Below are 16414 nucleotides of genomic sequence, written 5' to 3'. Positions count from 1 at the left end.
GATTTCAGGCATAGAACTTCATTTAGGATCTTAGTGGTAAAATTAAAATCAAGAGGAACAATTTTGAGGTTAGATTCTTAGATTCAGGAAAGACTGACAAACACTTCGTAGAATTCTACAATGCTGGGTTGGATCAAGAAGGTATATTTATGTACTGACTGACTTCTGTGAGTGAAAAAATAACTTTTAAGATTATGATTCAAGATTTAGTCTCATTTTTATTTGATTCTACATCCCAGAAATGTATCATTACACAAAGAAAACAATGAGCCACCTGTAAATATAAGTTCATAACCCCTTTACTATCCATAGCCACTCTTATTTAACTTATTTTAAAATAAAGAAACTAAATAAGAGGAAAGGGAGGTAAAAATTCTATTTAAATTACACTACTAATGAAGAGTTAAAAAGCTGATATCAATTTTTAAAAATACAGGCAAATGATATGTATCATAAGATGTCTGATTTGGGAGCTCGGTTTGCTGTATTTTTCCCTTAATACACCACAACCTCAATTTCTGCATTCAGAAACAGGAATTTATAGGCAAACACAACTCCACTATGTAGAGGATCAATTTCAGTGTAATGGTGAAATCTGGAGCTAAAAGGCCTCATCCTGGAGAATGAGTATTTCTTCTTACAAAAGCAGCTTCTGTAAACACTTCACCACCTAGCACAACAATATTAAAACATAATGATACAGCAGCCACATAATTAAGTCTATTCCTCTTATTGGAAAGACCTTGAAGACTATTTGAAGCCAAGATGGAGTTTTCTCTTGACTACCAAATACAGAATTTTAAGACAGTTGTTCCATTTCAAATTAGGCTAAACCTCAGGATTGCTTATTGATGAAAATAGGTAATTTGGCTATAGACATATATATTTTGGGGAACATAATGGAGTTTCACAGTTGTTATACAATTGAATATCTAATAATCTTATATCTTAGACACAGCACTTTATTTTCAGGAACCCAAAGAAGTGATAATTTTATATTCCTAACAGGTAGGAATTTGAAAAATTTTTAAATAGCTAAAATAAGCACAAAAATATCAAGTGAGTCATCAAGAGTCTCTGAGGATGTTAAGGACCAATCTGAGTAAAGCCTAAACCCTAGGACTCTGGATTTTGAAAACTATCCATAATATCACATTGTCCTGATACTAACAATAGATTATTATATGTAAATTGTACCTCAATGTAGATGATTTTTTTTTAAAGTATTAGAAACATGGTTGTCATATTAAGTTCTCTCCCTAGTATTGGTGTCAGTCAAAATTTGGGGGTCATTATAAATCCAGATCATGTCCACAAAAGCAAGAAAATGCAACTGCACTACTTTCAGACAAAGCCACAAGGCAGCAACTATAAGCCTGAGTAAATGGATCTGGTTTTTATTAGCCAATACTAGTTTTCACAACTTGTCACTGCTTTGTTTTTTCTGTGAATGGGTGTGTACATGGCTATGTATGAATGTGTTTGTGTACGTTCTATATTTTGTATTTAATCTGCTGCCATTAAGTCTCATGTGGGCTGTAAATGAAGAACATAATCAAAACCACCCAAAGAAAAAGTATGTTTTATTTTTGTGTATTTAATCTTCTAAAACAGCTACTAAAAAAGCATCAAGCCTGAGGCCTTACCCTGTTCGTTTGGTGATGGTTCCCAATGTCATTGGCTGCTTGATTTGTGCAAGAGGCATCAATACCATCAGGCTGGGGAGAGGAGAAAGCCGGGGGTTGCCAGGGTTGTTGTTGGCAAAATTATTGTAGGAGTCTTGGCTGTTGAGTTTCCCTACAAAGAGAAAAAAGAAAAGAAAAGCATCACCAAGCGAAGTTTCCTTCTCTGATAGGATTTGCACTGACTCCACTAATCTTTTAAGAAAGTTATTAAAGGCAGAAGGGATTCTAAAAGAATCATGGCTATATGGATGGAAGAAAAACAAAGGACTCTGGTAATACCAAATGTGCATTGATTATAAACAGAGACTGTAGTGTTTGAGGATGGAGGATTGGAGGATACAGAATTGGATAGATGTTACATGGTTATACAAATAATTGGTATAAAACTTAATTATAATTTTATGGTGCTATAAAGAAATATAGGATAGTAAAAGAAAATAAAATGGCAAGATCTAAATTAGTCTAGAGGAAGCATGGAACATTTCCCTAAACAAGCTTGAGAGTAAGTGGGGAGAATATTCCAGCCATGGCGACCTGCAAAGGCTCAGAGAGCAGAAGAAACATGAGTCATAAGGATGTGTATCCATAGAATGCACCACAGTAGACATAGGGTGAGACTGACAAAAGTCAATAGGCAAAAACATTGCCTTACTCCCAAAATGTACCACTCCCCACCATAAAATTAAAAAACATAAATCAACCCTTTATTTTATGATGGTATTAATACCAAAAAAAAAAAAAAAAGAATAGGCATTATGGCTCATTAACAACCAGGAAAAACAAGCTCTGTGAAATAAAATCCAATCTGCAGTGAGAGTAATTACTCTGCTCTCACCAATAAGCCAAATTCCTCTCATGCACTTATCTTTTCTCCCTCTCCATGGCTTTGCATTTTCCGGAACATCCTATAAATGAAATCACAAAGTACGTACAGTATTGTCTTGCTTCTTTCACTTGCCAATAAGCATCTGAGATTCATCCACTCTACATTTTCCTACATGTATCAATTCTTTCCTTTTTATTCCTGAGTATGATCACATTGTATGGAAGTACTTCAGTTTGTTTACCCAGTCATTGGAGAAAGGACATTTGACTTGTTTCCAACTTTTAGTTATTACAAATAGAGCTGCTATAAACATTTTTGAACAGGTTTTTGTATGAATGTAAGTTTTTAAAAAACATATAAATAATCTAGGAATGGAGTTGCTGATCATAGTAAATGAATGTTTGCATAGACATAATAATTGTATGTTTAAGGTTATGAGAAAATGCCAAACAATTTGACAAAGTAGCTGATTTCATACTCCCACCAGCAAAGTATGACAGTTCCAGTTCTTCTGCATCCACACCAGAATTTGGTATTGTTACTCTTTTTGATTTTAGCTATTCTGGCTTTTATTTGGATTTCTCTAATGGTCAAAAATGTTTAGCTTGTTGTTGTTATTGTTCATGTACTTATTTGTCATCCATATATTTTCTTTGGTAAAGTACCTATGTAAAGCTTTTGCCAATTTTAAAAACTGGGTTAATATTTTTGCTGAGATATAATTCATATACCATAAAATTCACCCTTTTAAAATGTACAATTCCATGGTGTTTAGTATATTCTACAGAGTAGAATCATATACTATGATCACTATCTAATTTCAGAACATTTTCATCACCCAAAAAGAAAGCCCATACCCATTAGTAGTCACTCTTCCTTTGCCCCACCCATCGGCTTTTGATACAGGAATCTTTTCTGTTTCTGTAGATTTGCCTATTCTGGATGTTACATATAAATGAAATCATACAGTGTAGCCTTTTGTGAGTGTTTCTTTCACTTATTATGTTTTCAAGGTTCATCCATGTTACCAAGTATCAATAGTTCAGTCCTTTAACTGGTTGAGTAATATTCCAATGTATGGATATACCACATTTATACCAGTTGATGACTATTTGGGTTGTTTTAACAGGCTACTATGAATAATGATTCTATGAACATTAGTGCACAGGTTTTTATGTGGACTTGTGCTTTCAATTTTCTTGGGTATATACACCTAGGAGTGGAACTGTTGGGCCTATATTTAACCTTTTGAGGAACTGCTAAACTGTGGCTGCACCAGTGTATGAACGCTCCAAATTCTCCACATCCTCAACAATATTTGTTATGGTCTATCTTTTTTATTTTATCTATCCTAGTGGGTGTGAAGTGGTATCTCACTGTATTTTTGATTTGCATTTTACTAATGACTAATGATGTTAAACATCTTTTTCATGTGCATTTTGGTAATTTGTATACCTTCTTTGGAGAAATGTCTATCCAAAATGTTTACCCAAAATTGAGTTATCTTTTTATTGTTCGGTTGTAACAGCTAATTATATTCTCAGAATGTAAGTCCCTTATCAAATACATGATATATAAATATTTTCTCCCATTCCATGTGTCATCTTTCACTTTCTTCATGGTATGCTTTGAAACATAAAAGTTTTTAATTTTGATGAACTCTTTTTATTTTCTTTAGTTGCTTATTCTTTTGTTGTCATATCTAAGAAACCACTGCCCAGTCCAAGGACACAAAGATTTAGAGCTATGTTTTCTTCTAAGAGTTTTATATATTTTTAGCTCTAACATTTAGGTCTCTGACCAATTTTTTTTTTTTTTTTTTTTTTTTTGCGGTACGTGGGCCTCTCACTGTTGTGGCCCCTCCCATTGTGGAGCACAGGCTCCAGACACGCAGGTCCAGTGGCCACGGCTCACGGGCCCAGCCGCTCCGTGGCATGTGAGATCCTCCCGGACCGGGGCACAAACCCGCGTCCCCTGCATCGGCAGGTGGACTCTCAACCACTGCGTCACCAGGGAAGCCCTCTCTGACCAATTTTGAATTAATTTTTATAGATGGTGTGAGGTAGGGGTTCAACTTCATTCTTTTGAATGTTGAATATCCACTTGTTCCAGCATCATTTGTTGAAAACATATTCTTTCCCACACCAATGGACTGGCCTGGTACCCTTGCTGAAAATCTAACGACTATAAATGTAAGAAATCATTTATGGATCTTACTCCCATATTTCAAAAGTGCTTTATATATTCTGGATATAAACCTTTTATAAGATACATGATTCTTAAATATTTTCTACCCTGCTGCGACTTGTCTTTTTCTTCTCTTACAGATCTTTTAACAAGCAAAATATTTTTTCATAAATTCCACTTTATGAATTTGTTTCTTTTGTACATTTTTTGCTTCAAAAATTCAATCTAGGGGCTTCCCTGGTGGCGCAGCGGTTGGGAATCTGCCTGCCAATGCAGGGGACACGGGTTCGAGCCCTGGTCTGGGAAGATCCCACATGCTGCGGAGCAACTGGGCCCGTGAGCCACAACTACTGAGCCTGCGCATCTGGAGCCTGTGCCCCACAAGAGAGGCCACGATAGTGAAAGGCCCATGCACTGCAATAAAGAGTGGTCCCTGCTTGCTGCAACTGGAGAAAGCCCTCACACAGAAACGAAGACCCAACACAGCCATAAATAAATAAATAAATTTAATCTAAAAACTTTTTAACTTTTATATTTTACACTTATTTACCACAACCTTACAAATACGCATTTCGAATTTTTTTGTTTTTTAACCAGTGTCCTCAAAATAGTACCTATAATGTCTATTACTTCAATACTCTGACACTTGAAATCTGAGGCAAGTCAGGATCCATGATCTCTTTTGCTTTTTCCATTTAATGATATCCTGGCCTAATGACAAACTTAAAGCTAAATTTTGTTAAGCAGACATGTTATGTCAATTTGTACTGCTATCTGAAAATAAATAGAAAACACATATAGTCACTGAAAAGAAAGAAAGGAGAATAGCAGAAGGGAACACACTATACTGTAGAGCAGAAGCACCCATTTGGACATTTACTATTTCTATATTATTTGATGTCACCAGCTTGTAAGCCTACCACTACAAAATTCAAATAAGTTACACATCTCCCAGAGAGAAGGTTATGAAATATAAAGACAGAAGTTGGGATTACATTATCAATGTCCTCTTCAGATACAAGCCACATGGAATTAGAAAATTTAGATCAGTGTGTTTGTTGTTTTTCATTTCCAAATTGTTTTGAAATTCTGCCATATCAGGATGACTTCTAAAATAGCCATTACATAAACCCTTACCCAAATACACACATACAGAACTCACTGAAGACAATACTTTCAAAACTCCTATAACACTTATTCACTTTTTTCCAGGAAGAATAAGGACTGTGAAGCATCTCTGTCACTGCAAATAACGGTTTTTCAGAGGAACTTAAGATAGGAAAAAAAACAGAAAAATCATGCTGAATTCCTTTTCTTTCTAAGACAGTCAGTGGTCTGTTACGCTTCTTTGATGGATCATTATATCCAACAAAACTTGCTGCTTCCACCTATATTTTGTCATTATCTGCAAAAATGCCAGCTGGGATTTTGACAGGGATTGCACTGAATCTGTTGATCAGTATAGGGAGCACTGACATCTTAAGAATATTAATTCTTCCAAGCCAAGAACATTGGATGTCTTTCCACTTATGTAGGTATCCTTTAATTTCATTGAATACTGTTTGGATCTGAATCTAATTTGGATCTGAAATCAGACCACAACCAAGCCAAGAACATGGGATGTCTTTCCACTTATGTAGGTATCCTTTAATTTCTTTGAATATTGTTTGGATCTGAATCTAATTTGGATCTGAAATCAGACCGCAACACGAAATATGTCACAAGCTAATGAAATTCAAGGACTATGTTTAACACACACATTTCACAATGAGCAGTCAAATATTTGTTGAGTGCCTTAGCCTAAGATCACACACTGTGAGGACTGCATTCTTTGCTGTCACAAAGCTTACAGTCTAATATGCATGAAACAGGAATAATTAAGTGCTAATTGCCTAGCACTAAAGATAAGTACACACGGGATCAATTATTTGGAGAAGAGATCATAGAGCAGATGAGACATAACCTAGGCTTTGAAAGATGGGTATAATATGGATAAGAGCAGAAGAGTAGAAATATTCTGAGGATAAGGATAACATGAAGAGGAGAGCATGTAAAGTGATGCCACAGATGTGAGCAATAGTAAGAAATCTCTAACTAGGAGAGAATTATAATGGAAAGCAATGGGAAGATAATATATTTCAGTTTTAGAAGAATATTTCAATTGAGGCAGAGGAGTAGAAACTTAGGTACCTAAATTATTCAGCAAGGGAACAGAACAGATTTTGAGATCACTGAACTTTACGGATAGGATGCGTAGTCTAGAAAAAGGAAGTGATTTCACTGAGAAGCTCCAAATCTTGTGGTTTAGTTAGCCATAACTTAAAACCCTTCGCTGGCTCACCAAGATAAAACCACCTAAAGGGAGCATACAAAGTACATCACATCTATCCCTCGCAGCCTTCTATCTTATTGTCAAGCAACACTCAAGTATTTATGAGCTTTTATTCTTGGTGTCTGTGTTCATGGTGTAGCCTGTGAAACCCAGTGCATCTGAAAGAGTAAAATAAGTTGGGTATATTTCATAAGAATTCATAAGTGTCTGACATATTTTACTATGTGGTAAGCAATTTATAAAAATAGCTTTAATTAAAGAATAAATAAAATGGTCAACAATGACAAGGTTCAGAAAGGCAAACATAGAGAGAAAACTAGTAACTCTGGTAATCTTCAATAGGGTAGCTTCACTAAAGAGGTGACAAATCATATGGAAAGGGATAAGTAAAGGGAGCGTTGATAGGAAATGATTCCGGTAATGGATACAGAACACAAATTTAAGGACTTTGGAGCTGAAAAGAAGCCGTTAACAGATACTGTACCAGGCAAAGGTTTCATTCAACATTCATTCTTTCAACTCACACTTTTTGAGCCTTATTGGTATGAGGCCCTGTTCCAGTCCTGGATAAATAAGTCCAACGGACTCCTAAAGAGGTCATAACATAATGAGACAGAAATACTACAGGTCTTTAAAGAATTTAATGGGAGAAAAAGTGCTAATAAAGATATCTGCAAAATGTCTCAGGAACAAAAAGGAAGGAGACGTTTTTCATTGTTGTTTTAAAGGGACGATATGCAAATTTTGAGTATAGAGGAAGGAACTTGGATCTTCTCATCTTCACTTTTCTAGTAGAAAATAAAGGATGAGAGCTGTGTGAACAATTAATTCAGGAATTAGTAAAATGAGGGAACTAGCTTAGACAAGACATCTCATTAACTCACACGTAATGATCTACGTATAAAAATATATGTTAAAAGCACCAAATTTAAAAATGAAAGTTCATACTGAATCAAATACACAAAAATAGTATAATGATCCTTTCTTCCCTTTTCAATTGTTCAAAGTCTTTGTTTAAAGACAATTTTCACTATCTCTTTCTTGTGTCATGGATTTTCTTTGAAAATGAAGTTAGAATCTAACAAACCCCCAGATTTACCCTCCACAAAAACTGTTAAGACTCCTCCAGAGTAGGAGCAGTATCTTACTAGTTGTTGACGGCTCAGTAAATGCTGAATGAAGGGAGGAAATATATTTTTTCTCATATCCAGGAAGTATAGGAAAATACAGCCCTATGATCTATAGAAAAAAAATTAATTTTGGAGGGGACACCCGAAGTCCTTCAGAAGATAGCCAGGTGCTGGAACCCATGGCTTTCACTAGTCTCCTTAGTCTTAGGTTGACTCGGCCAGGAGCCTAGACTTGGTAACTTTAAGAATAGATCCTCAGGGCTTCCCTGGTGGTACAGTGGTTGGGAGTCTGCCTGCCGATGCAGGGGACACAGGTTCGTGCCCCGGTCCGGGAAGATCCCACATGCCGCGGAGTGGCTGGGCCCATGAGCCATGGCCGCTGAGCCTGCACTCCGCAACGGGAGAGGCCACAGCGGTGGGAAGCCCGCGTACCGCAAAAAAAAAAAAAAAAAAAAAAAAAAAAAAGAACAGATCTTCAGACACTTCCTTATGGATATATCAAACCTAAATTTCTGGGCCAGGATTATTTTTGAAGCCTGAAGCTTCTTAATACAATGAGGCTCAGCAGAAGAAACTCGTAGTATCCTAAGTCTTGGACGCGGATTAAGCCTGTCCCTCCATTTTACACTTCAATTTCCCTTTGGACAGACAGGGAGAGCAGCACTTTCTTTGCTCCACCTTCTAGGCATATATATGATTGTAACAGTAAAATTAAAAATTTCTGAGATCAGTGAAGAGTCACTACATCAATTCTAAATGTCACCTTCAGCAACCATTCTTTACTATGCTTTTCTCTTTATTGTATGAGTGAAAACAGTGGAGGCTGTTTAATTGCAATTTCATTAGTGGGCTTCATAAAACCTTAAAATACATATAATATTTCACACAGCATTATACTTACAAATTCCAGCTGGGAAAAGACCTGTAAGTGACAAATGCCATGAGAATGGATATTCTCACAGTATTTCTGGCACATCCAAACAGAGGAAGTCTCAAAAATCTCATGAGAAAATAAGCTCTTCTAAAACTCTCATCCCAGTTTTTTGGACTTACTCTATATAGATAAACTTCCATAAGCCTTCAGGCTTTTGGGTCTTTAACCAAATCCACCAGAGCTTTGATCCTTTAGAGGTTTACCAGTCCCCAAGATAGACAGAGCTCTCTTGGGGTGGGGGAAAAATCCCAAGTTCCAATAAAATGCTTTCTCAATAAATTAAAGCAGGAATTCTATTTGAGAATAGAAAATAATTTAAAAATCAGAATTTTCAAAACATCCTTTGATGTTTAAAGCGATATTTTGTTTTCAGTTGTTTATTTGTTTACAGTTATTATTGTTTTTAATGTCACAATACAAAGCCCGAAGCCAGAACAGTTCACATCGGGGTTTAACCACTGACTTTTTGTATTTACTTGTACAAGTTTGCATTTTTGAAAAAGGAATTATGAAAACAATCTCATGTGCTCCTTTTTTCTCCCCCGTTCTGCCTTTTGGATGAAGAATACCTGCAGGTACGTTGGGGAAAGAAACTTTCAATCTCCACATTAACACACAGCACCTCTGTCTGTGTGTGAGGCTGATGTGATATAATCTCTGCTTACTAAAAATGTTTCTAACTTCAAAATGCCACCTTATCATGTATGCACTGTCCCAAAGTATGTTTTCCCAGACTTTCTATACTATAAACACACAGGGGGAAAATGGATGAAGTTGAGGATAAAAGAGAGAAAATAACAATGGGCTTTGTTGCTGTGCTGGAGGAACAGCCTGTCAGGTCAGCTTTGCAGAGGCATATTCCCAAACCAGTCATCATTAACGGACTCACTTCCACAGGAAAAAAAAAAAAAAGACAGAGTCTGAAAACTCCGGACAAAAGAAATCCCTGCAGACAAAGTAAAAACAAATTAAAAGACCCATTATAAAACACAGATGCTACAAGGAAAATAAACTTTCCAAGATTTACTGGGCTTTGACAAACTTGAACATTTGTGGAAAAGACATCAGCAACAACTCCCAGGTAATGTGGCTGCAAAGCTAGACTCCTTTCTGTTTTATCTTTACCCTCCCTGCAGAAGCTGCCAGGTTGGTATTCTTAGCTTCTGAATGCATGATGTGAGAACATGTGAATGCGGCAAAGTGCCAGCCACAAGAAATCTCTAAAAGCCAGCAAGGTCCTGAGATTACTGCCCATTTCAGATTATGCTAAATATTAAAGTTAATACCAGTGTATCTGTGTGTACACCTTCATTTCTTCTTAAATGCAAACCAGAAGAGGAAAAATAAGACGTAAATGCAATTATAGGCCTCCTCCCTCCCCTTTAAAAAATTTCCCTATCTTACCATACAGCGAAGTAAGATGAATGAGTTCAGTTAAAATAACATTAAGCAATCAAGGGATCAGAGTTGTAGGTGAGAAAGTACCTTAAAACGGTATCACTTCAGTGAAAAAGAGAAAACTTTTTGTTATAGGATTCTAGAGGCACAAGCTACAAATTACTGCTAATGAGGGTCTGAGGAAGATTCTAGGAACAGAGGTGTAAGAAAATAAGAACTACAATGGAATCAAGGGGACCAAATGGAGAGTGTGGAGGATAAAGAAGCATTGTCTTTTATTGTCATTAGGGATGCAGGGATAAACATAAAAATGGCAAAGGTTCATGTGGAAAAAAGCAAAATGACACTAGGCAGTGTTGATGGTGTCCTAAGGGAGAGCACAGCTTTTAGGAGGTCTGCATTATCTTCTCACTTTTTTTTTTTTTTTTGTGGTACGCGGGCCTCTCACTGCTGTGGCCTCTCCCACCGCGGAGCACAGGCTCCGGACGCGCAGGCCCAGTGGCCATGGCTCACGGGCCCAGCCGCTCCGCGGCATGTGGGATCCCCCGGACCGGGGCATGAACCCGTGTCCCCTGCATCGGCAGGCGGACTCTCAGCCACTGCACCACCAGGGAAGCCCATCTTCTCACTTTTTGACCCTTAACATGGACACAGACTTCATTCCTTTGGGCACTCCATTTTTTCTGAAGGTTTACTAAAGAAACATATAGAAACGAGACTCCTACAATAGTTTCAAATTCTGTTCTCATCACCCTTCCACACACCTGTCCACAAGATCCACTCTTGTTCTAGGATATAAACCTCTCAGTCAGTGTCCTTGGTCTGCTAATATTTTGAACCCTTACATTTTGAAATTGGAGTAACGAGGCACACTAAGAGGCAATGTGGATGTGACAACCTGGCACCCCTGAGAAGATAAATATATAGGAAGAACCCTATTCCCAAATATCCCACTATTATCCTACTTCAACCAACTTCTTTACTCTAAGACCTCATGTAGATGGTCTACTCCCAACATCATGTCTTTCCAAAATAAAAATCAGGTAACAAGTTCATATGGGGCTTTTTTGGTGATTTTTGCTTTCCACAGAAGACCAAAACGTTCGGTCTGCTTTTAGTATCCTGCTGTGGAATTGACAGGGATAAAAATCCAAAATATACCAATGAGTTTAACTAAGTTAACTCTGTAGTTGAACAGCTCCCGACTTCTTGACTCTGTCAAAAAGGGTACAATGGTAGCTTGTTTTGTAACAATCCCTGGAAATGTAGGCTCTGAAAACCTAAAAACACTGCTTAGCACTTGCTTGCCATCTAATTTAACATTAAAGCTTTCTCAGCCAAACACTCGATAATTATTTAATCAAAACCAAATAGAGTCCTTTTGGAATATATAAAAAGCATCCTGTGCAAACAGGAATTTCTTGAATGTGGGTTGTTTGGGGTTGACATTGGAGTCTCTGTTTCTCTTTTTCTTTCTTTCTCTCTTTTTTTCCCCTTTCCTAGATGAGAATGACAAGCTTCCCAGCTGCAGTTCCAGGACTTTCACCCTCCTTTTTGACCTTTTCTCAGGCGTATTCCAGTATAATCTGTAATCTACTCAAGTAGGAAGAGGAAACAGCAGCGCCCTGGTGAGAAACAGTGCCTTCTGACCCACATACCAAACTGGGCGGAAGCAATGCTTGTTCACAGAAGCCAAGGAGAGCAGAACACACACAATTAAAAGAAAATGAATAATACATCCCTATTTTTTGAAAGACTGTTAACAGAACAACCAAACAGTTTTGGTGACAAAGTACAAGATAGGCAGCGTTCAAGGACAATTCTGACTAGGCACTGACTTGTTTCTCCCTGTAAAATTTTTGGAGAGTAATAGGTGGTGAAGCAAAGATACTGCAAAAACATATATGCATTTCAAGCGAAACATTTGTTGCTTTTTCAAGTAAACAGTTCACAACACAACAGACAGGTACTTTGGGGGAGGGATGCGAAGGTAGAAAGATAAGAAATATTCCCCACAAAATTAACTTGAAAACAAGAACCCAATTTTTTTTTTTCTTTGCAAGATGGGGTTGAGGTTTTTAATGATACTGTCATTACTCTTCCCACTACATACAAAGTAGCTGCACGGAACTTTGCACTAGTACTAACTAAATGTCAGTAGAATTAAAACTTCACATTCTGGAGACTTGAAACTGTACTATTTTTCAGATATTAATCAATATATAAATTTATAGGGGCTCCCTGGTGGCACAGTGGTTAAGAATCCGCCTGCCAATGCAGGGGACACGGGTTTGAGCCCTGGTCCGGGAAGATCCCACATGCCACAGAGCAACTAAGCCCGTGCGCCACAACTACTGAGCCTGCACTCTAGAGCCCACAAGCCACAACTACTGAGCCTGCGTTCCACAACTACTGAAGCCCACGTGCCTAGAGCCCGTGTTCTGCAACAAGAGAAGCCATAGCAATAAGAAGCCCGCGAACCGCAACAAAGAGTAGCCCCCGCTCGCTGCAACTAGAGAAAGCCCGTGTGCAGCAACGAAGACCCAACGCAGCCATTAATTAATTAATTAATTAAAAGTATATATATAAATTTGTAAATATTCAAATACACAATGTGCTAGGTAGTTTCCTTTTCTAGTCTGAATACTTTTTTACCAGTTTATTATCTTAATGTGTTCACGACTGTTACATGTAAATGTGTTTTTCTTTCCTTAATCCAAAACTAAATAAATTTAGAAAATTTACACATAAAAATTAAAAGTCAAAAGTCAAAAGTCAAAACTGTTGCTAAAACTATATGTAGAACAAGATTAGTCTACACTACTCCAAAAAGATACTAAAGCTGTCTGAGAACAAGGATCCTTGGACTGCAAAAATAAGCCTAGAAGGGGAGATAAGTCAGAAACAACATTCAAAAAAATACAAATAAGAGGAAATAGGAAATATTTCCAAAAAGTTTCAGAGATAAAAAGTGTATGGGGACAAGCACTGAAATAAACTGCATGAAAATCTTCTGTCTGCATCTCCTCTCCACTATACTTTTGGCACCATTTGTTCACACAGCCAACCCAAATTTACAAGATGAATTTTAAAAATCTCCTCCCATAAGTGGGAAGTTCATTACCTTAGTTTATTATTCTTGCAGCATTCCAAGATTTGGGATGAAGACAATTTGTAAGAGCTGGTGCTCTTAATATTTAAGAAGTTTCAGCAATTTTTAATTCATTTTAAACCTTAGGATTGTAGTTTACCACTCTTTCCACAATGAAAAATCAAGGAAGACAGTCAATGGACTATATTTAACAGTAGAGGGAACAATGCAAACTGTTTGTATAAAGAAGGAGAATAAATGAAAAAGATCTTGGGATTTTACTTTAAGAATCAAGTTATTAAAAAAAAAAAAGAATCAAGTTATTCCTAAAGACGTAAGCAACCTCAAAATTCCCCACTCTTCTGAATCGAAGAGTAGAGTTTTGGGACTAAGTGCTCAGAAGTGAAGACATTTAATAACCCTAGTGCAAAATCCCCAGAATTAAAAATCCCATAATCTAGCAGCACTTAGACCAAATCTGTGATTAAATGAGTTCCCCAAAGTATAAATAAATCCTCATTAAAATTATTTTTTGAAAATATTCCACACCCATATCTCCCATGCTTATCTCGCAATGAATTCTGTATCATGTCAACAGATCAAACAGAAGCACTTCACTGTTCAAGGAAAAAAAAAGGAAACTTATCTGCATCATTCAATAAACATAATGCTATTAAAACTGTTGAACCTATAAGATATGGAAAAATGGGAGCTGGTACTGAAATAAAAAGAAACACTGTAACAAGATAAAATACTGAATAAGTTGCAAGATTTAAGGTGTAACGTTTTTAGACTTGGAGGACTCAAAATAATTTAACATTTGCAGAACTGGTCTTTTTCCAGTACATTAAACACTGTATACTAAGGAAAAATTAAATATTAAAATCAAAGTATTTTCTGCTGAATAACAACAATCGTAGTAAAATGTAAGCAACTTTCATAATAATCAAAAAGATATAATTCAAAATAGCAAAGATGCTCCCCACAACCTCCTTCCCGCTCCCTTACCCCCACTCCACAGAAGCCTTCCTTCTTTTTACTTATGACTGTTAAGGATATTTTCTGGCTCTATTTCAGCATCATGACTCAGGTCATGAGAAGTGTCAAAGATGCATTTCCTTCAGATGGGAAAGAGCAACAGATTTTAACAACCATACAAAGATGGGAGTACTGTGCAAAAGAGCCAAATCAGCATTTTTGACAGCAGGGAAGATAAAACCTTTTATACTCACATATATTTTATTTCCAGCTTAAAAACATTTAAATATCATTCTATCAAAATATGCTCACATGTTCTGCTCAAGAAGAAAACAGGAAACCCATTCTCAATATAGCTGCCTAAATTATCAACAATTTGTGAGAGTATTGTTCACCGACAAAAAAAGAAAAAGAAAGAAATCAAAGTACACATATGAACATTAATAAATAGTTCGAGTCCTTGTCTTCCAAACTTATTTTTCCAAAGGCAAAACCATGAATTTACCTGTATGCATAAAAACTCCTTTGACAGAAAGTCCTTGAGAATGAAAATCACAAAGAGGAGTGATACCATGACCATATCTGGGCACCTGAGAATGACGACTCTACTTCTTTCCCTGTAATTCTTCTGCCTTAGCAGAAACACTTATTCTTAATCAGCTGGGTTATTGCCAGAAAACCATAATCATTTATCAGTAGTGTTGTTTTATATTTTCTTTCATCCATGATTTTTTCAAAAGCGTACACATTTCAATCCATTCCAAATTGGACAGGAGTGAAATATTATTGAACATTTGTTAAGAATTCCCTACTCATGATGCTTCTCAACACTGAAAAGGGAATGGCCTGTCTCTTCTGAAGCTGCCAACAACAACAATGCCCACACTAAATCCACTCTATCCATTTTGAAGTAGTTTCACTCTTGTGCCTCATTCTAGCTTCAATATTCTCACCTGCAAAAACACATCATCCAATGTTAATACCTCTTTCAATGAACCTTAAATCCCTTTCCTTTTCTCATCCTCTTCCAAATTCTAAATGTCATTTTATGCTAAGAACCTATTATGCTAAGAACCATAACGGTTTCTATTTCTCAGTATGTGTAATGCTGGCACAGCAGCGACTTCACTCTCCGTACCCTTTTGTAGTTTACAAACTATAAGCCAGCAGTCATATTTTTACTTCCTGCTCAGATTTTTAAGTTCAAGACTGCTCATGGCTGCTACTCCCAAGTCTCATAATTTCTAAATCTGTTTATTTGGGTCACTCATGAAGACACTGGTCATTGTGTATCCTAACAAGCCCAATTCCTTCTCTCTTCTCCCCCTCCAATTTTTCTAAAACCAAATTTTGAAAAAATATTTCAATGGAACCTGACCAGAATTTTCTTACTTAATCGTCTTCCTCACTGGAAAAGTAAGGCTAACTTAACATGCAAATAGGTAAGCCAAATCCTCTTGTAATTAGTTATTCTAATCACCAGACTAAAACAATGTTGAAGGGTCAACTCCCTGAAAATTAACTTGTAATTCTATTGCCAGAACGTTTCTAGAGAATTCCTTCGTGGGGAAACTGACCAGTCAAAGTGAAAAGATCTACAAATACTATTGATTGGGGGGTACCCTAATAAAACTGATAGACCAGTTGGACCTATAAACTGGTATGAGCTACTTGTGCTCAAAGAGCTTCCAATCAGTTCTTTAGTATGGATGTGTTGATTAGGTGAATAAATATGAAATAACAAAATAAATCAAATAATAATAAATTTTTTTAAATAAAATAAAAAATAAGAATGATCAGCCAAGGATTCCTACACATTCCGGCCAGTATTTTAGTTTAATCAGTCTGAGATT

General features: G+C 36.7%; 1 protein-coding gene across 3 annotated transcripts in view; it reads right to left on the bottom strand.

The window, feature by feature from the left end:
* BCAS3 (BCAS3 microtubule associated cell migration factor) overlaps positions 1-16414 on the bottom strand; it is a 572392-nt gene that overhangs the window by 334192 nt on the left and 221786 nt on the right. For all 3 annotated transcript variants that reach the window (XM_059997244.1, XM_059997243.1, XM_059997246.1), the window contains exon 16: positions 1647-1797. In XM_059997244.1, coding sequence (XP_059853227.1) covers positions 1647-1797 — 151 coding nt within the window. The remainder of the gene's footprint in view (positions 1-1646; positions 1798-16414) is intronic.

Source organism: Delphinus delphis, chromosome 19, assembly GCF_949987515.2.
Source record: "Delphinus delphis chromosome 19, mDelDel1.2, whole genome shotgun sequence".
Classification (NCBI taxonomy): Eukaryota; Metazoa; Chordata; class Mammalia; order Artiodactyla; family Delphinidae; genus Delphinus; species Delphinus delphis.
This window is presented reverse-complemented; position numbering and strand designations above follow the sequence as displayed.